Genomic DNA, 20,856 nt, shown 5'->3' on the forward strand with positions numbered 1-20,856 from the left:
TTTTTTTTTAAATATTCAAACATGTTCACCCACAAATCAAGTCGCAGAACATTAATACAAACATGATCTTTATTTCTTTTTTTCTTTCAATCATTCACAATTTAGGAAAACAGCTTTCAGAGCTGAAAAACACGAATAAATACAAGGCAGCCGCCTTCATAATTTAATATTGTAAATAAACTCAATCACACTCATGATGAAAATCTGCCTTGCAAAGGGGTTTAATTGTAATTTTAATCATCACATCAAAGTTGGCACCTTTCATTCACTGTGCGGGTTTGGATTCTGTAAAAGACGTCGTAGTTAAACGGCTGTAAACTGAAGCGCGTCTCGTTTGATCAAACCTCCGGTCGGGTTCGGGGGTTAAGAGGCACATTAAAACATGAGCCATGGAGATTCCCGAACCGTCTGGAGGATCGGCGGCAGGACGCAAACATCAGGGGTTTAAATAAGGCGCCAACTTCACTCTGCTTGCTTTCGACTCCCTCCGCGAAGAAATAAACAAAACCACCGAGATGGAACGTTTTCAGGCCCGAAGGCACCTCGACAACAAACTCATCTTATTAAAAGAAGGGCAAAGATGAAGTCTGATCTCAAGATGCTTCTTCAGTGATCGACCTGAAAACGACAAAAGCCGAGTGGAGCTGCAGATAATTTAAGGTCATATTAAAATGACCTTCTCCCTGCAAAGCAAATCATTTATCCTCAGACTGACGAGAGCAACAAGCTGCGAACCTGCAGAGGGGAAGTGGAGTTTGGTAATTAAGGGGGAAATTAAGAGCAGGCCGCAGCTTCTTTTTTCTTCTAAAAATCAGTTCTTGAATTTCAATATCTGAACTGTTTTCATAAATAATTACGGATCTCATTATAAAAAAGTGTCCATATGCAATCAGGTAACGTCCGTGGTGACGCTGCGAGGTTGGCGTTCTTTAGATTCAGTGCTGGATCTCCACAGTTCATTCGTCTCACCGGTGAAATATCTGTCGCCGAGCAGGAACTTTACATTTCAGTCCCCGCTGCTGGATTCACACGAGAAAAATAGAGTGTTCTGTCCTCCTTTGCCGTCCGTCAGTTGAGCTTGATGGGCAGGCCATCCCCGTATTTGCGGAGGAACTTGCCGTGGTTGTGGTCGACAGACCAGAGGGGAGGCAGGTGCTGCGGCTGCATGGAGGTGAGGAAGTGCTGCCTCCAGCGACGCTCCAGGTCCATGAGGCCCCGGAGGCCGAGCTCAGCGTGAGCCCGGACCACCTTCAGACCGTGAGGAATGTACGCCTCATTTAATATCCTTCAGGGGAGAGAGGAGCAGTCAGAGCAGCCAAAGCCCTCAGTATTCATGCAGCTCTGCAGGCTGGAAGCAAACCAGCAGACCAACGTAATGCGGCGATTAAAGCTTCACTGGCTGCGACAGTGAGCATCCAGTAGTGCAGATTTACTGGTCTGGGCATGCAATAATTACCACGAAACTGCAGCTCAGAAATGGAAAAGAAATATTAAAAAGGTGATGAAGAAACTGTGTTAAATGTCTCACTCAGTAAATGTGTTAGCTCCGGTCACATTTTTCTTCTTTTCTTTTTCCTGAAATATAAAATCCTGCACCTCTACGGAAGTAAAACAACCATGACTACTCGTAGAGAGAACTCACAAATGTCTTTTGTTCAGTCTGACACAGTTATATTGTCATAAATCATGAAAAAAAGGAATAAAAGTTGAATTTCTTTGTTCATTTTACTTCTGTTTTTGTATAAACACAGCCTGCAGTTCAGCCGAAAAGTCCCTGAAGTTTAGTCATGTGGTTTATTTTTCACAAAACTTGAAATGAGACATGTATTATGAAGTCATTTTCATTAAATATCTTGATTTTTAACTCAGATTTGGTTTAATTTCAAAGCTGAGTTGCTCTAAAGTTTCAGTTTCACACCCATTTATGTTATGGATTATGAACACAAACATGCTGTAAAGGCAATTTAAGCTTTGATATGAAAATATTAGAGTTATGAAACTACATTTTTGCATTTTATTTACACTCAGACTTGTATTTCAGAGTTGATTTTTTCATCTCTCATGTGTTTTGGGACATTTAGCTTAATTCTGGTGACATTTAACTTTAATTGTGTGAACTGGGAGCTGCAGCTCACCTCGTCTCCAGACCGGCCGCCTGCTGCAGCGCCTCGTCCGTCAGCTCCTCCTCCTCGTCCACGTCCAGGAAGCTCTTGATCAAACCCTGCAGCTCGTCTCTCCGCTGCTCCGGCAGTCCCTCGCCGGCGGTGAGCAGAGCCCGGGCCGCCGATCGCACTCTCCGTCGGTCCGAGTCCTCCAGCAGGCGAACTCCCTCCTCGCAGCCCTGCGGGGCGGCGAACTCTTCGGCCAGCTGCTGCTTCAGGAAGCCGTCGTGCACGTTGGAAGCGGCGTGGCAGCTGGTGCAGAGCAGCAGGATGTCGTGGGAGTTGTGGTCCTTCATCTCGGTGGGGAAATGTCGCCTGTACTCGTGTGGAACGATGTTTTTTCTGTGGGACCAAAAAGAAAGTCACAAGTTAACTACGGCTGCTGAACTTTGCATCTTAAGTCACAGATCTGACAAACAGTATGACACCGAGTTTCAAAATACATCATCAAATGATAAAATTGTTAATGTACAGATAACGTAATCGACTATATTGTCGATTTTTTAAAATCCTGTAGTCATATGACAAGCTAAACTTTTAAAAATTCACTGGTTCTGTAGTGGAGTTTGGCACAAATGAAGCAATTTCTAGACAAAAAGATCATTTTGTAACTTCAAAACACCCTGAAATCATTTAGAAGGTAGGGGAATGTGTCAGACCTGATGTAGGAATCTGCTTTTCCACAGACCACACAGAGATTCTCCTTAGCAGTGAGATAATAATCCTGCTGAGAGTCCGGACGTCCCGAAGGCTCGAACAGAAGCCTCACAACGAAAGGATCCTCGCTCTGAAGCACTGAAACACAAACAGACGTGCATCATGACAAAAAAAGCTCACGAGACTGGAGATAAAACGCTAATTTCCTTCCAAAAACCAATCACAAAAAGTAAACTTAACCCTCTGACCCCTAAAACACCATTTATCAAAGCCAGAAACGGTAAAATCAGAAAGAATCGTTGGGATTTTAGCTTTACAAAAGTCTTTGAACTAATCGTGTGTGGTTCCATGAGGAAAATTAACAAAATCTAACCCTAAAATTGCAATATTCTGTCAAAACCTCTTTATTCTATATGTATACTTTACAAATTCACCAAAATTATCCATTTGCACCAGGATCCTGTAAGAAAACAAACTAAAAAGTGCCAATGATTTAACATGAGAATAAATGAGTAACAGGAAAACACTCAACCAAGAGCTTAACAGATCAATAAAAAGCTTAAAATCGGTTCTATAATGACCAGTGGAAGGAAGCAGGAGGGATGATGGGATGTCGTAAGTAGGAGGCATGAATAAAGCAGCTCACCTCCTATTCCTTTATCGAGGTACCATTTGGCTTTCTTCTTGTCGCAGGTGCACAGAGGTTGACCATCCGGGGCATGGAGGAAGCAGTTATCATAGAGAGGAGATTTCCTGGAACAAGCAGAGAGAACAGCAGCAACATTTGAGAAACTTTTCTGCTTTCAAGTGTATGCCATCGTGGAAACGTTAGACCTGCTCCCAAATATCGTGTGGACGAAGTCATTATAATACACTGAAGTTTGCTACTGATCACATGGACAAAGAAAAGACCTTCTGGAGGAAAGTTCTGTGGTCAGATGAAAGAAAAATTACGCTATTTAGCCACAATGGCTAGAAATATGTTTTTAAACCCAAGAACACCAAACCTACTATGAAGCACGGTAGAGGCAGTATCATGCTCTGGGTTTTTTTTTTTTTTTTTTTTCATAAAGTTAATTGAATAATGAAGGATTGTCTCCATATTCTTCAGGAAAACCTACAATCACCAGCCAGAAAGTTGGGTTGTGGATGCAGTTGGGTGTTTTTACAAGACAATCACTCCAAACAAGCATCAGAAATGATAAAGAAATGTCTAAATCAGGCCAGAATTTAGGTTTTAGACTGGCCTCTCCAAAGTCCTCAATAAAAACCCAATCTAGATTCTGTGGACCGGCATGAAGAAACGGCAAATTTAGTTGAACTGAACCAATTCCGTCAAGGGAAGGACCAAAGTTACAACCAGAAGCTTGTAGACGGAAACCAAAAGCACCTAGTTGAGGCAAAAATGGCCAAAAGGATGTTGGACCAATTATTAACGTTGCTGTATGTATTTTTTTTCACCCAGAAGATTTAGTGATATTTCCAGAAGAACCTTAATAAATCTAGGAAAGAACCAAAATGCAGGGTTGGTTTCATGTTTTAATCTAAAATCCAGAGTTGTAGGAGTCATTGAAAGTCCTCACAAATGTATGTAAACTTTTGTTATGTACATTTCCATGACTCTTGTGTATGTTTATATATAGATTTTCTACTTTATATTGAGTCTTAAAAGCACACTGGATACATGAAAGTGATTTTGCACTCTGCGTATTTTCTCCTATGTATTTTTTTGCATATAATAATATACTTTGTATTACTTTCCTCTAAGTCTTAAGTACATTTTAGCACTTCTGTGAATAGTTCAGGTTTTATGTTCAGATGTTGGTTCATGACTGTGATTAAGTTAGAAAATTAATCAGAAGCTCGTGGACGGCTACCAAAAGCACCAAGTTGAGGTGAAAATTGGAAAAACATTTAATAAAATACTAGAATTGCTGTATGTAGACTACCATTCAAAAGTTTGGGGTCACTTAGAAATGTTCTTATTTTTGAAAGAAACGCTTTTTTTCTTTCAGTGAAGATAACATTAAATGAATGATAAATCCAGTCTAGACATTGTTAATGTGGTAAATGACTATTCTAGCTGGAAACAGCTGATTTTTAATGGAATATCTCCATAGGGGTACAGAGGAACATTTCCAGCAACCATCACTCCTGTGTTCTAATGCTACATTGTGTTAGCTAATGGTGTTGAAAGGCTAATTGATTGTTAGAAAACCCTTGTGCAGTTATGTTAGCACATGGATAAAAGTGGGAGTTTTCCTGGAAAACATGAAATTGTCTGGGTGGCCCCAAACTTTTGAACGGTAGTGTAAATGTTTGACCCTGCATAGTTTGTCACATTTGAAGACGACCTCTGGAAATGCATAAAAGAACCAAAACGTATGATTGTTTAGAGTTTAAAGGACACATGGGTTTCAGATTCCATGATAAAAACTTCCAACTTATAGGAGTCACTGGGAACTCAAGACTGTGATGTACATGATTTTCACAAGTGTATGTCAACTTTTGTCCAAAACTGTAGAAATAAATGATAACTTAAGGGCTTGAAATCGATTCTACGTTCACAATGCCCTAAACTGGTTCATCTTTAGATGTTCCAGCAGCAGCAGCAGCAGCAGCAGCCTCCTCTGCCTTCAGTAACTGAAGTCTCTCCTTACCTGGCGGAGTATCCGACGCCCAGCGGTTTCCTCTTGCTGTTCTTTCGAGGGTCTGGGACTTGCTGATCTCCAGACTCTGGGCTTTCGAAAACCGGCGCTTTTCTCGTCTTCCGCTTCCTCTCTCCATCGCCGGGCTTCTCGTCCACGTCTCCTCGGCCCCTGAAGGGCACGTCCACCAGACCCTGGCAGCGGGACGCCAGTTCAGAGTAGGAGCTCCCGCTGGAAGAGGCGGGACCGGCGTCAGGCCGGAGGCCGAGGAGACGGAGGAAGAGAGCGATGGAAACCTGGGCATCTCGGGCTGCATAAGTCATCTACAGAGAGCACACAGGGAAGATCTGAGCATTTTCCTGCACTCAGAAATGATTCTTTTATGTCTCTTTCAGCGTTTCTTCAAATAGAAACTAATCTCCACTGGGATGCTGCTGAAGATCCAACTGGTTTATGTTCTTCTTTGGTTTATTTCAACTGTATTTTTGAGACAGTTTGGCAGATGGTTGTAAAAACCACAATACCCACCAGTTTTCTCTGTTGTCACCATGAATAAGCAGCCAATAAAAAGATTCTAATATGGTTTGTAGTTTCAGCTGAGGCATAAACATGACCAACAGGAACATATCTATGTTGGTTTATTGGTTTTCAACCCTAGTTAGTGGGTGAACACACAGAATTTACAGCTCTGTGGTCGTTTCTTCCTCAAATGCAGCTCAGATTTTATGTGCACAGACTTCTATCTTTGCCCTCTTATAGGGAAAAAAAAATCTACATCAGTTGTTCATTTATTTAGTGTGCTGCCATGAAAGTGCTCCAACTGTCAGTCACCTCAAAATGTCTGCAGAGGAAATTAATTGAATCTCCAGAAGCAGAGGCTCCAAGAATAATTTCCTCCATTAACACTCTGAACCCTAAAACCTGCTGCTGGGTCTGAAAGGCACGCTGTCTTTTAAAAATAAAAACTAAATACAGAAAGTTACACTATTTATCAGAGCCAGAGACTGTAGAAATAGAAAAAAAACTGCTGGATGGGTATGGGTAAAATTAACCAAATCTAAGATTAAAATCATGATATTTCATTAAAATCCCTTTATTCTACATGTCTGACTTTTAAAATTCCCCAAAAATAAACAATTCACGCTGTAAAAACAGAAATTTCTGCAGTTCTCAGCTCATCCAAGAAGCCTCAACCCATTTAACTGCAACTGATAATTATGTGACAAATATTCAGGGAGTTTTCAGCTGAAGTGGTGGGCAGAAAAATTAACAAATTCAAAACAAAAGTATTAAAATATCGATATCATTTAAAGTCAGAACATGAATGAAAAACAGCAGTAAAAGCCTGAAAAAAAAATCATGATATCCTATGAAAACGACTTCATTCTGCAAGTCTGATTTAAAATTTTGCCAAAAACAATCTATTTGCATTAACCCTCCTTTTGTTTTCATTTACAAGCACCAAAAAATATTGTTTCCTTGTCTGAAAAAAATCCAAAAATTCAGCAAAAAAATTCCCCAAATTTCTGAAAATTTGCAAAACCTTCAGGAAGAAAATTCCAATAATTCCTTAAAAGTTTCCCTTAAAAGTTTTATTTTTAAAAAATATTTTCAAAAAAATAGTAAAAGTCTTCCAAAAAAATCCAAAAAATATCTAAAGTGATTACATATATATCAGTAAAACTTCTAATATTTTCTTTAAGAACATTCACATAAAAATCAACCAAAATCCAGCAAAATTTTGGTTGGATTTTGGTTGATTTTTATGTGAATGTTCTTAAGAAACATTTTTAACATTTCTTTTTTTCCAACAAAAACTGTTCAAAGATTTCCACAAAAATGTTGAAAATGTGGACATCAGAAGTTTCACTGTGAACATATTTTCTTTTCCCCCACATTTTCAAACTTTAAAATGGGTCAATTTTGACCCGCAGGACGACACAAGGGTTGACCAAATTCTGTAAAAGACAAAAAAAATGCCCTCTTCAGTGTAACTATGAAGCCTTTAGGGATTTAACTGTAACCGACAGTCAAGTGACAGATTTTTAAGCTTGACCATGTTGATGCAAAAAAGAGAGCACATGTACACAGAAAATAATTGAAGATAATGAAACACACTTGAGCAAAAACATAAATGCTACATGGATCAGAAGCTGATTACTCACAATGCATCTCGCACGGTGAAACACCTTTCTAAAGTTGGTGGGATCATTTTTCACTGGTAACAGCAAATGGAAAAAATATCCTGCATGCAGATTCCAGGTTTAGTCAATGTTGTTAAAATATATTACTAAAGAAGTAAACTGAATAATGAAGAAGGAAAACCTAAAATCACCAGCCAGAGGGTTGGGCTTTGGATGCAGCTGGGTGTTTCAATAGACTGTGACTCAAAACAAGCCTCAAAAGTGGCAAAGAAACGGTTAAATTAAGAGTTTAGACTGGTCTCAACAAAGTCCTGAATAAAAACAATGAGTAAAACTGTGAAAGGAGCCTATTAAAAAAATGTAGAATCTGCTGTGAGTACAGAGAGTTAATAAATCTTTAAATTGCCAAGGTTCACTTTATTGTCTCCTGTCAGAGAAATTTGTTTTAGGTAAAAGCAAGCTGCACTGCACACATAAAACAGAACACATGCTACTAAAAACACATAAAATATGTGATATATAATAAATTACGTAGTTAAATTAATATAAGGAAAAAACACACACACCAGCATAGATACATACATACATCCCTTTGTACACAACATTAGGCTATCTAGCTTAATTGAGAGCGGGATAAAAGAGTGTTTAACCCTCGCGTTGTCTCAGCATCCTGAACACTCCTCTTGTCCTCAGAAATGACCTGCCTCCACCGAGCCTCGAAAATAGAGCAGCTTAGTTGAATTTTCAACCAAAAATGATACATAACCTATTTTACATGAAGAACACGTGTGAAAATCTGGGTTTTTCCCTCTTCAGAAGGCAAAAAGACTGTATTTAATCACTGGACACCACTTGTTTTTATTACATCACACATGCTATAACTGTTTTCTTTATGAAAGTAGAGATTTATTATCACTATTATTGCTGCTAAAAGTATTGCATAGGTGTAAACATTATTTGTTGAGCAAGAGATAGTATTTCTATATCTTAACTACCAGAAACGTACAGAAAGCAGCTTTAAATGCATTTTTGAAGGGAAATAACAGTGGACTATATAGGCTACTGTACAGTGGAACTGTATGGAATGGAAGCCATTTGTGGGGATTTTTGCATCTGTTTGTGGGGATTTTCCATCTTTTGTGGCCGTTTTGCATTTTTATGGTGATTTTACATATTTTTTGGTCGTTTTTGCATCTTTTAATGGTGAGTTTCTATCTTTTGTGGTGGTTTTTGCATCTTTTGTGGTGATTTTGCATCTTTTGTGGTGGTTTTTGTATCTGTTTGTGGTGATTTTGCATTATTTGTGGTGCTTTTTGCATTTTTTGTGGTAAATTTCCATCTCTTGTGGTGGTTTTTGCATCTTTTGAAGTGGTTTTCTATCTTTTTGAGGTGATTTTGTATTTTTTGTGGTGATTTTGCATCCGTCTCTGGTGATTTGGAATTCCTAACATTCCATTGCATTCCATACAATGGAAATGTACAGTATACAGCGTGGAAAAGTCCTCAAATTTCAAGTTGAAAGAAGGCCATTTAGGGGTTTTTCTATGCTATTAAGCATCGTGGCCGGGTCATTTTTGACCCAAAGACAACATGAGGGTTAAAATTGTTGACCTTCCACAGCGGGACTCTACCTTCTGCCTGAATTCAACAGAACATACTCTGGAAACAGGACATGCGATGAGTCTGACAGAATACCGTTAGTCTGCCTGGTGGTGGCCTCTATAAACAAGTCTTGTGTCATGAGTGGAGCAGGGGGAGTCGTGATCTTACTCGCCATCTTCACCAGGTTATGAGTTTTTGATTTGACTCTCAACTGACCATTGATTTACTGGAAAAGCTCAGAAAAATTAGAGAAGCATCTCTGTAGTTTGATGATTCCTACCTGCTCCAGTGTGAGTTGATCTGCTTCCCAGTCACTGCAGCGCAGCGCCAGAGATTTATCCAGAGATACATTCAACAGATCTGCTGCCAGGGACTTCAGACTGAGGCCGTTACTCACTGAAGCTTGCCTGAAAGACACAGGATTGAAAAATATCAGCATGCAGTTTAACCCTCCTGTTGTCCTCATTTACAGGCACCAAAAAATATTGTTTCCTTGTCTGAAAATAACCCCAAAAATTCAGCAAAAAAAATTCCCCAAATTTCTGAAAATTTGCAAAACCTTCAAGAAGAAAATTCCAATAATTCCTTATAAGTTTTCCTTAAAAGTTTTATTTAAAAAAATCCCCCAAATTTGGCAAGAAAATCCTTCTAAATCTTTTCAAAAAATTAGTAAAAATCTTCCAAAAAAAATCCTAAAAATATCTAAAGTGATTCCATATGTATCAGTAAAACTTCTAATATTTTCTTTAAGAACATTCACATAAAAATCAACCAAAATCCAGCGAATTTTTAAAGAAACATTTTTAACATTTCTTTTTTTCCACCAAAAAATGTTCAAATATTTCCCAAAAATGTTGAAAATGTGGACATCAGAAGTTTCACAGTGAAAATGTATTTTTTTCCACATTTTCAAACGGGTCAATTTTGACTCGCAGGACGACATGAGGGTTAAATAACTCATCAGTGTGGCTCAAAAGAGAGCAACAAACGGCTAAAGACAAACTGCACCTCTGTCTTAAGGCGAGGTAACGCAGGTCGACTGTACACGACAGCGACAGGCCGTAGTCGCGCGTCAGACGTTTTCCATCTTCGTAACATCCGACGCCGACCTTCAGGACGTGCGGGTCTCTGAGGACTTCCATTAAACTGAGTGGAAACGGCTGCTGTCCGCTGCGAAACGCCAGCAGCCTCACCAGGATGCACAGACCCGAGTACGAGGCCATCTGGAGCAGGGAGACCGCCGAGGTTCGGCCCTTCACCGAAACCTGCAACCAAGCAACAGCCGGGTCAAACCAGAACAAGAGTTGGGTTTAATCATAAAGGAGGACGTTAAAGGAAAACTCCACCCAGCTGATGTTCTTATGCTGCCATTAATAACAAATCTGATGTTGAATCTTCACAATTAAGTTGACGTTTGATTAAAAATGCTTACTTGCTTTGTTTAACTGACTTATTTTACTGTGTTTTCTAGATTAATTTTAATCTATTTTATTCCTTTGTTTTGTCTTTGCAATTTATGTTCTTAATCTAGTTTTTATGATTCGATTGTATTTTTATGCTTTGTCTGAAAATATTGTAGCTAGTCTTTACTTGCAATTATATTCTTACTGTTAATTTTTTAACTCATCAAGTCAGATCCTTCGTTTCCATCTGCAGTGAGGCAGGTATCATACATTTTAAAATATTCCTAATAAATGCAACATAATTAATCAATAACTCATCAATAAATATTAAATGTTGAGTCCCCTGAAATTACCATTTTAAGCCATGGGCACGATACAAACCACAAGGTTACACTACCCTTCAAAAGTTTAGGGTCACCCAGACAATTTCATGTTTTCCATGAAAACTCCCACTTGTATTCATGTGCTAACATAACTGCACAAGGGTTTTCTAATCATCAATTAGCCTTTCAACACCATTAGCTAACACAATGTAGCATTAGAACACAGGAGTGATGGTTGCTGGAAATGTTCCTCTGTACCCCTATGGAGATATTCCATTAAAAATCTGCTGTTTCCAGCTAGAATAGTCATTTACCACATTAACAATGTCTAAACTGTATTTCTGATTAATTTAATGTTATCTTCATCGAAAAAAAACGCTTTTCTTTCAAAAATAAGGACATTTCTAAGTGACTTCAAACTTTTGAACGGTAGTGTATAATTAGCACAAAAGAAAATCAGATCAGTGTCACTGTACAACATGAAAATTGGTCACAACAAGATGTTTTTCACATTATAACAAGATATTCACATATTATGACTACAGACCTATCGCATTTTAGCATGAATCTTTTCTTTTTACCAATTTACCATTTATCTTTTGATAAAATAAAATGTTTTACATTACAATGGGATAACTTTAATAAAAAATGTGGTTAATGTACACAATTTGATCAATTCTCTAACTTAAATCTCATAATGAAACTTCTTCAACTCATCTTTTGAAGTATCTAATCTAGGGAAGCATATTAGTGCCAGGCCAGAAAAAGAAAAACAGATACGTTTCACATTTTAACATGAAAAATGTATTGTAATAACAATTATTTTTCTAATTATAATGAGAGATTTTTATAATATTACCACTAAAAATGTATCGCATTACTACTAGAATATTTTTTGTTAACAATATATTTTTTATGTTGCTATAAAATGTTAGGAAGTTCTAAATCCTAAAGCTCATAAAATAAACTCACTTAAATTATTTCTCATTGTAAAAAATGCTTTCTTTCAAAAATAAGGACATTTCTAAGTGACCACAAACTTTTGAAGGGTAGTGTAGCTTTTGATCTCCACTGGATTTAACATATCTGATGTTCGGGGGGTCATTAAGTGTCTCAGAGGACTTTGTCATGGTGCCCCTTTACTAGGCAAACTCCTAAAATGCTCTGCTTGCAAAACAAAACTGCCCACCTCCCTTGACCATTACGGCATAAAAAAGTCTCCACCTGGTGGCACATATATGTACTACAGCTGATCCACACTACTTGAAATGTGTATTATCTAGGAATATTTATCGAATAAAGGGCAAATAATTTGATCTATTAATAACTTAAATCACACAAACAAATAAAAAAAACCATTCAAACGCAAGATCAGAACTCACATCTGGGCCATTTTTAGAAGCACAACTATGAGATTTCAGGTGGATTTGTCCTTTTTTGAATATGAAAGCATGCAAAAGGTATTTCTTACTCCTTTGATCTTTACCCATTCACAGTCCAGCCCCAGCACAGGGAACACTGAGAGCTCCTTTTCCATCAGCGGCCACAGCTGCTGCCATTCTTCTTCAGAGCTCACCATCACCGGCTTCACCCCCAGCAGCTGGTCAGAAGTTGGGATCTGGGGTGGAGGCTGCTGAGTGGTCTGACACTCCACAGTCTTGACTTCTTTCTCGAGAGGAAGTAGCGGCTGGATGTACTGTAACTCCACAGCTGTGAACTCTTTCTCCACAGGACTCGAAGCTTTCACAGGTTCGACCACCTTCTGGATGGAAGGCAGCTTCTTCTTTTTGGTCCGATACACCCGCCATATCAGCAGCCCTCCTAAGGTCGCCCCCAGAACCGTTGTTATGACAGCGGTCAGAGGTCCTCGATTGGACATGTTGACTTGTAGTGATGTTTAACAGGCTGAAGAGTTCAAACCTGGAGTCAGGAGATGCTGTCAGTGATCAGATCTGTGAGTCTAACCAGCTCATTTGTTCATCAGAGTTGAGGGATGTTTTACCTTTGCAGTGTCACTGAGCTCCCATGTAAACCTGGCTCTGTTTCTGTTATCTGGACAGACGCTGATCATCTCTGGATCAAAAACAAAGCAAACAAACAGACCCTCCTAAACACATAAAGTCACTGCTTCTATATCTAGAGTTAATGTTAGATAAATGGAAACTGAGACAGCAAGTTATTTTAAATCCAGAAGTGCTGCAGTTGAACTAATACCACTTATCATACCACCTCCACTTACATATTATCATAGAAATCTTTCACTTTAACAGCTGTGTAGTGTTTAAACAGGAATTGGACTTACATATTGGCACTGCAAGACGTTTTATCAACTTGGATTGCTTTATTAATTTGATATTTAACACTAAAATTGCTTTGTCCATTGTAAATATGAATATGAATTTTTTACAAACACTATAATCTTGTAGATTTTCAGTTTTTACTCTGTATGTACAGTTTCTACATCTGTCCCCACTAAATAAGCCACAAACACAAGTTATTTTATGTTTGACAATAGCTTATAAACTGAAGTTCAAGCTGAAAGTATGGCCTAAAGGTTTTCAGGTGAAATGAAACAGCTGCAGGTGTTGCCTCATTAAGGGAACTAATTAACGGGGTGCACAATTTAATGCAACACCGGTTAAGTTAGCTCCCGTTAGCATGCTAATGCTCGTTTCGCTTTGTGGACAATAAGGAAGGATTAATTTTTATTTCGGGCCATTTGAAGAGCATAAACACAAACGGTAGACACTATAACGTGACTGAGTTGTGGAAGCAAAGAGTTCATTCAAACAGAAAACAAACCTCTGGCTGAAGTTCCGTCCAGCTGTTACTGAACAGCTAGCTAGCAGTTAACTTCTGCTAGCGTCAACTGCTTCTTATTAACAATGACTGAATAAACACCGGGTTTCTCTTCAAATATAAATTATCTGTAATGTAAAATGGACTAAATATTAGTTTCTGTCAGTGTTTCTGTCACAGTTTCTCCTTAAAGCAGCGTTAGCCGGTTAGCCGCAGCAGCTAGCCGGTTAAGCTGTCAGCTCGTTAACTCAGAGGCTTCCTTTAAAACTCTGCTGCTCAGGAGAAAATCAGCTTCTGTTCACACTAACTGGTGAGTTGTGAGTCTTACCTTCACGTTTTTAACCAACACAGCGCCACTTTCTCACACATGTACACCTGTTTGCTGAGCTGATGCATGTCTTCCGGGCTCTATTTATAAGTACGCCGCTGCGCCAGGACGCAGCTCCGCAACCAGCGCCCTCTACCGGAGCGGCGGGCCGAGGAACTGTTATCAATATAGGAGAAATAATAAAATACTATTTATGAAACAAATTTACCTGACAATTCTTATTACTAAAATATTAAATTTTGTATTGATAATAATAATAATAATAATAATAATAATAATAATAATAATAATAATTTTAAAACCATAAAATATTATTTCATACACACATTTACATAATTTAAATAATAAAACTAAGACAGTACAATACAATATCATAAATCTTAAAAATGTACCTAATTCAAATATTAAGGTTAAGACCCTACAATTACCAGACTAAATTAAATAGTAAGGCCAAGATGCTCAAATATAACAACAATTTTGAAAAAATTACATATATATGTATATTTAAATATTAAAGTTCGGATTTACAATGTGATTAATTATATAAATTTAATATATCTAAATATTAGATTTAAGACCCTACAATAAAAATTATTATTGTAATTTACCTGAAAGTTTTAATTACTAAAATGTCATATATTAGCCAAATGTATAACATTAATAACAATATTTTTTAAACCATTAAATATTATTTCTTACACAAATTTTCATAATTTCAATAATAAGCCCAAGACAATACAATATTATATATCTTAAAAATTTACCTAATTCAAATATTAAGGTTAAGACCCCACAATTACCTGACTAATTTTAATAGTAAGGCTAAGATCCTCAAACAGAACATATAAAAATACATTTACTATATTCAAATATGATAGTTAGGACTTACAATATGATTTATCATACAAATTTACTGCATTTAAATATTAACACAATATTTACTACATATATTTACCTGGCTAGTTAAAATAACAGTATCTGCAGGAGGACGACACCCCAGACTGCACCAGTGAACATCCAGGGTTTGGACATTGAGATGGTGGACACATACAAATACCTGAGTGTTCACCTCAACAATAAGAAGGGCCAAAGTCGTCTCCACCTGCTGAGGAGACTGAGGTCCTTTGGAGTGTGCAGGACTCTGCTCAGGACATTCTACGACTCTGTGGTAGCGTCTGCTATCTTCTATGCAGTGGTCTGCTGGGGAGCAGGGAGCACTGAAAGGGACAGAAAGAGACTAAACAGACTGGTCAGGAGGGCCGGTTCTGTCCTGGACTGTTCCCTGGACTCCATAGAGGAGGTGGGTGAGAGGAGGATGTTGGCAAAGCTCACATCCATCATGGACAATCCCTCTCACCCACTGCATGACACTGTGGGGTCTTTAAGCAGCTCCTTCAGCAGCAGACTGAGACATCCACCCTGCAAGAAAGAGCGCTATCGCAGGTCCTTCATCCCATCTGCTATAAGACTTTACAACATCAGCATCACTGGCTGATGTTAACATAAACTGGACTATATCATATCATCTTAAACCATGGTAAAATCTGCACAGCAATTCTTGCACTGCTACATCTTTGCACTTTTTAAACTTATTTTTTCAAGCCACTTTATCTTGTTATTTATAGTGTGTCAATACTGTACTATTTCATTCTCATTTCTCATCCCTGTACATATTGTAAATATTATTACTACTGTTCTATTATTATTTGATTACTATTATTATATTTATTGCTACATAAGCTGCTGTAACAAGGTGAATTTCCCCTGGCGTGGGGAGAAATAAAGGACTATCTTATCTTAAGATCTTACAATGTTACTGTTTACATAAATTTACTTGATTTAAATATTATAGTTAGGACTCAGAATATGATTTATTATGCAAATTTATTATACTTGAATATTAACACATAATATTTACCATATAAATTTATTCCGCTAATTATAATAATAATGACCATACAATATTATTGCTCACACTTGATTTAAATATTTAAGTTTAGAGTAATATTAGTGTTAAGATCCTAAAATGCTGTTGATTATATAAATTTATCAGACTAATTTAAATATCAAAGTTAAGATCCTCAAATATAACAATAAAAAGAACACAATATTTTAATATTATAGTTCAGACTTAAAATTTACAATTTTACTATATTTAAATATTAATACAATAATATTTACTGTACAAATTTACCCAAATAATTAAAATAATAGCACTATGACCGTACAATATTATTGTTCACATAAATTTTCTTGATTTAAATATTAGAGATCCTACATCATTATTTATTATATAAATTTATCAGACTAATTTAAATATCAAGGTTAAGGCACTAAAATATTATATATCAATTAAATGCAATGTTATTTCTTACACAAATATAAATAAATTTAGTATTATATACTTGAAAAATGTATCAGACTAATTTAAATATTAAGGTTAAGACACTACAATATTATAAATTACAGGCATTTACCAGATTAATTTAATACTAATATAAAGATTTCATCATGTTATTTTTGGAATAAATTATTTAAATAATAAGCTGAAGACAATATTATATTATTAGCATTATTTCTACACAAATATATTTCTTAAACATACAGGATTATATATTCCATAAGTAACTTTAAATTAAATATAACAATTAAAGCACAACAATATTATTTATGATATATATGTAACTGATGAATTTAAATATTTGTGTCCAACAAAACAACAGAATATTATTGTTAAATTATCTGATTAGCTTTATCCTAAATGTACCAAATGAGGTTGAATTTAAATAAACTTTAAGTCCTAACCCTAATTCTTACAACTGAGAACCCTGAATCAATAAATGTTTGTAGTTTTTTCTTGACAAACCATTCAACTCTGTATTTAATCAGAAACACACGCCGCTTTATTCCTCTACCACCATAAATTTATTCAATCTTTTAGCTTCGGTATTTCTCCAAAGAAGTGGAATAAAGAAATGAAATAAAGAAATGAAATAATTACAAAATGGAAAAATAGATCAGAGAATAGATCATATTCACAGGTTTGATTTTTAAAAAAAAATAAAAATATGACAGAGAGAAATCAGACAGTGAGAGATGAAACCGTTGTTTTTTAATTAAATCTCCCTGCAGATTGTTTTCTTCTTTCTGCTGCCCGTCAGAACCACGGCCGGCTAACGAGCGTCTCGGCTACTGCAGCACCACGACTGAAAGCTGATCACCGGCGAGGTCGAGTCATCTACTTTTTAGTGCTTGTGCAAAATTTAAAAAATAATAATTAAAATCAACTAAAAAAATAAGAGGTGGAGAAACAGGAGATGACACATTCTACTGCGTTAAAATAAAAAAGATCGATCGATACCACACACACAGAAAAATAAAATAAAAGAATGACAGTGAAGACAGGAGAGTAAAACGTTAAGTACTGATGTGTGCTAAACTACTAAAAACGGAGCACAGGAACGAGAGGCAACCAGTCGGGCACCACCACCACTGCTAGGTCCACGGTGATTGTTGCTGCAATGATAACCTATTTACAGTGAGATGATCACATCCAATCACAGGACGCGACAGACGGCAATAAAGAGATTCTTCAAAAAGAAAAAAGAAAACAAAAAATAATAAAAATAAACACAGAAGTAAAGCAGCTGTCCCTTCACAAAATCTCTTTACATCACATTAAAAATTAGCACTGCTGCGAGCTGTTTACAGTATAGATTCTTTATAGATATATATATATGTATATATATATATTATGTATAATATATACGATCATTTCTTGTATACATGAACATAAACTTGTTTCATCGTAGCTAGCCTGTGCCTTTGGCAAGATTACTTACAACTCTTCTGTTAGATTCCAAAGCTATTTAAAATATACTTAATGCATAAAAATAAAGATTTTGGCATTGTCTCACTCTATTCTTATGATTGGGAAGTTATTAAGGAGAACTTCTCATGTGGAAGCTGAATTCTCTCAGTGCTGCAGTTCCTCTGCCAGGTTGAGGGAGGTCGTGTCCGGCCAACAGGGGGCGCCGGAGCTGGGCCGGGCTGACGGGGGGCTGGGTGTGGCTCTGTGTTTCCAGGGAAATGACGACCTGGCGCTCCACAGCACAAACAAAACAATACAGACGATGCTAATGAAACACCGGGGAGCTGTGCCCTCCTGAACAGCAACCTGTTGTGTGTTTTTTTAATTCTTCTCTCACCGCTGTGCAGAGTTCTGCTACCTGCTGAGTCGCCCGCTGACTCCCTGCTGAGACCACCAGGGAGGGAGGAAGGCGGGAGGACGTTCCCATCTCCCCCACCTGCTCCACCAAGTCCTCATTGTCCAGCGCATTCTGATCTCAATCCTCAGAGCTGGATCTCGAAGGTCTTGTGCAGCTCGGTGGAGAAGGGGTTTGTGGGCGAGGGGGTGGTGCGTTGGCGCGAGCGGCTCTCTAAAGCCGCCCACTGGGCCTCGAAGGCGTCTTCCTGCCCCTGTGGCGGCGGCTGGGTGGACGGGGAGGAAGGAGCCATCTGAGGAGGAGCCCAGCTGTCGGCGCCGTTGAAGGTCACGCTGCCGTTGGAGGGCTGCAGGGGAGGCGGGTTCACTGTGGGGGGCTGAGGGGGTTTGATGAAGGGGCTGATGTTCCCCACGGCCTGCGGGTCGTGCTGCGGCGTCGTGGAGGCCGGCGAGACGGGGAACGGCTGGGGCTGCGTGGCCGAGCCGAACACGTTGGCCACCATCTGCGAGGGAGTGATGCCGAACACCGGGACGCTGGGCTGAGGGAACGGCAGCCCGTTGGACATCGGGTAGGAGGCCGGAGCCGGGGCGTGGAAGGCCGGCTGGCGAGGGGGCAGCATGGGCACGGCGGGAGGCAGAGAGGGCAGGAAGGCCACCGGGGCAACAGAGGGAACAGAGGCTACAGGCATCGGGGCGGTGAAGGGCTGGGAGGGGGGCGGCGCTGCTGCCAGGATGGGGGTCGGCTGAGGGGCTCGGACTGATTTGGTGACTTCGTCTAACCACCGGTCTGCTTCTGACGGCGTACGTCTGTGAGACGGCAGCACTGGAGAAGACGACGGAGGGACGACGATCACCGGGGTGGGGGACGACCAGTCGCTTCCTGTTAGCAGAAAATAAAAGAATGAGTCTCAAACAAACATTTAACCCTCGTGTCGTCCTGCGGGTCAAACTTGACCCCTTTTAAAGTTTGAAAATGTGGAAAAAAATATATTCTCACAGTGAAACTTCTGATGTTCACATTTTCAACATTTTTGGGAAATCTTTGAACATTTTTTGGTTGAAAAAAAGTTGTTGTTAAAAATGTTTCTTATGAACATTCACAAAAAAATAATTTTTGTGAATGTTCTTAAAGAAAATATCAGAAAGAAAATATTAGAATTCTACTGATATATATGTAATCACTTTAGACATTTTTCGGATTTTTTTGGAAGATTTTTTGAAAATTTTTACAAGAATTTTCTTGCCAAATTTGGGGGATTTTTAAAATAAAACTTTCAAGGAAACTTTTAAGGAATTATTGGAATTTTCTTCTTGAAGGTTTTACAAATTTTCAAAAATGTGGGGAATTTTTTTGCTGAATTTTTGGATTTTTTTCAGATGAGGAACCAATATTTTTTGGTGCCTGTAAATGAAGACAACAGGAGGGTTAACTGGAAAACAAAAGACACAGAGACAGAAACAAACACAGGGTTGATTAAACCCTTGACACCTAAATTTATTTACAATTAAATTTAGAAAAAAATTTTGTTTGTTTTTGCTTTCCAGCTGATGCTAAAATAAGTGGAGATTCTTTTTTTGTCTGTTACATGTTTTGCAAAAAAGATAACTTATTAAATGCGAACGTTTTTGCACTAAAACAAAGGAACAATTTGGAGTTGTGGTTATTTATAGGTTATTATGCTCTGATTTTACTGGTCCGGCCCACTTGAGATCAAATTGGGCCGAATGTGGACCCTGAACTAAATGAGTCTGACACCCCTGTGGTACATGCTAATCTGTGCTAATCCACACTGAGGGAATAAATCCCTCCATCTTATTCCCTCTTTAGCTTAGAAACCTGTTCATCACATTAGATAAACACGACATAGACTGAAGACAGAGTCTCTGTGAGGATCTTCTTACCTGGATGTGCTGAGGTTGGGGCCCCTGCTGGGTTTTTAGCCCAGGGGTTAGTGTCTCGAGCAGGCAGAGCAGGGGGCAGAACTGGGGGGTTAGCAGGGGCAACAACAGCAGCAGCAGCAGCAGGAGGAGGAGCAGAGAAGGCGGGAGTCGTGCCATTCACTGAAGCAGATAAGAGACAGACGCTAGTACCAGTCAGCCTGATGTTTAGTCCGACATGCTCAATGTGACCGCGCGGCTAATTAGCGCTCCTAAAAAGAGTTAACCGCACATATAAAGTAATCGCTGGAAGCTCATTTGTGAGAAAATACGGGCAGGCGCTCATTCTCTTATTTAAATTGCAGGCAACACAATCATGAAGTCGCTGGCAGCCGGTTCATATCCTGTAGAAATTCAGCCAGACTGTGGGCAATGAATATGACTGTTGCCCAGAAAAGTTGGCCGCTGATAACTTCTGGCAGTAATCTGCAGCGAACCACCAGTTTATTATTGTGCTCTTCCTCATTTCCCCCCTGACTGTAGTTGCAGTTTTGTCTGGCAAGTACAAAACAGACCATAAGTTTATTATCCTCAGGTCTGTAAAGCTTTCGAGGTGTCAGCTGTTAATTAATTTAATGTAACCTTATGACATTAACAACAAAACAGCCATCACAGGTTAGTTTTTTG

At 38.5% G+C, this 20,856-nt stretch overlaps 2 protein-coding genes across 10 annotated transcripts in view; both read right to left on the reverse strand.

Moving 5' to 3' along the window:
* Positions 1–51: 51 nt before the first annotated feature.
* exd2 (exonuclease 3'-5' domain containing 2) lies at positions 52–14,185 on the reverse strand. 2 transcript variants are annotated; one of them, XM_023277766.3, is made up of 10 exons: positions 14,067–14,185; positions 12,942–13,012; positions 12,426–12,859; positions 10,222–10,478; positions 9,494–9,620; positions 5,480–5,790; positions 3,466–3,572; positions 2,822–2,957; positions 2,136–2,504; positions 52–1,285 (listed from the first exon to the last, which is right to left on the reverse strand). In XM_023277766.3, exons 3-10 carry the CDS (start codon positions 12,816–12,818, stop codon positions 1,069–1,071), a joined length of 1,917 nt encoding a protein of 638 aa, XP_023133534.1. In that variant the 5' UTR covers positions 12,819–12,859; positions 12,942–13,012; positions 14,067–14,185; the 3' UTR covers positions 52–1,068. The 2 variants fall into 2 exon arrangements, with proteins under 2 accessions (XP_023133534.1, XP_023133533.1); XM_023277765.3 differs by having other exon boundaries at positions 12,411–12,859.
* Positions 14,186–16,944: 2,759 nt separating this feature from the next.
* The window catches only part of numb (NUMB endocytic adaptor protein), a 63,905-nt gene continuing 59,993 nt past the window's right edge, over positions 16,945–20,856 (reverse strand). For 6 of the 8 annotated variants that reach the window (XM_023277748.3, XM_023277749.3, XM_035951630.2 and 3 more), the window contains 2 exons: positions 20,194–20,352; positions 16,945–19,171 (listed from right to left, as the gene is read on the reverse strand). In XM_023277748.3, the coding sequence (XP_023133516.1) occupies positions 18,420–19,171; positions 20,194–20,352 (911 nt within the window). In that variant the 3' untranslated portion in view covers positions 16,945–18,419. The remainder of the gene's footprint in view (positions 19,172–20,193; positions 20,353–20,856) is intronic. The other 2 variants (XM_035951635.2, XM_035951636.2) reach the window with 1 other exon arrangement.

The sequence above is a fragment of the Amphiprion ocellaris genome, chromosome 20 (genome assembly GCF_022539595.1).
Source record: "Amphiprion ocellaris isolate individual 3 ecotype Okinawa chromosome 20, ASM2253959v1, whole genome shotgun sequence".
Taxonomy (NCBI): Eukaryota; Metazoa; Chordata; class Actinopteri; family Pomacentridae; genus Amphiprion; species Amphiprion ocellaris.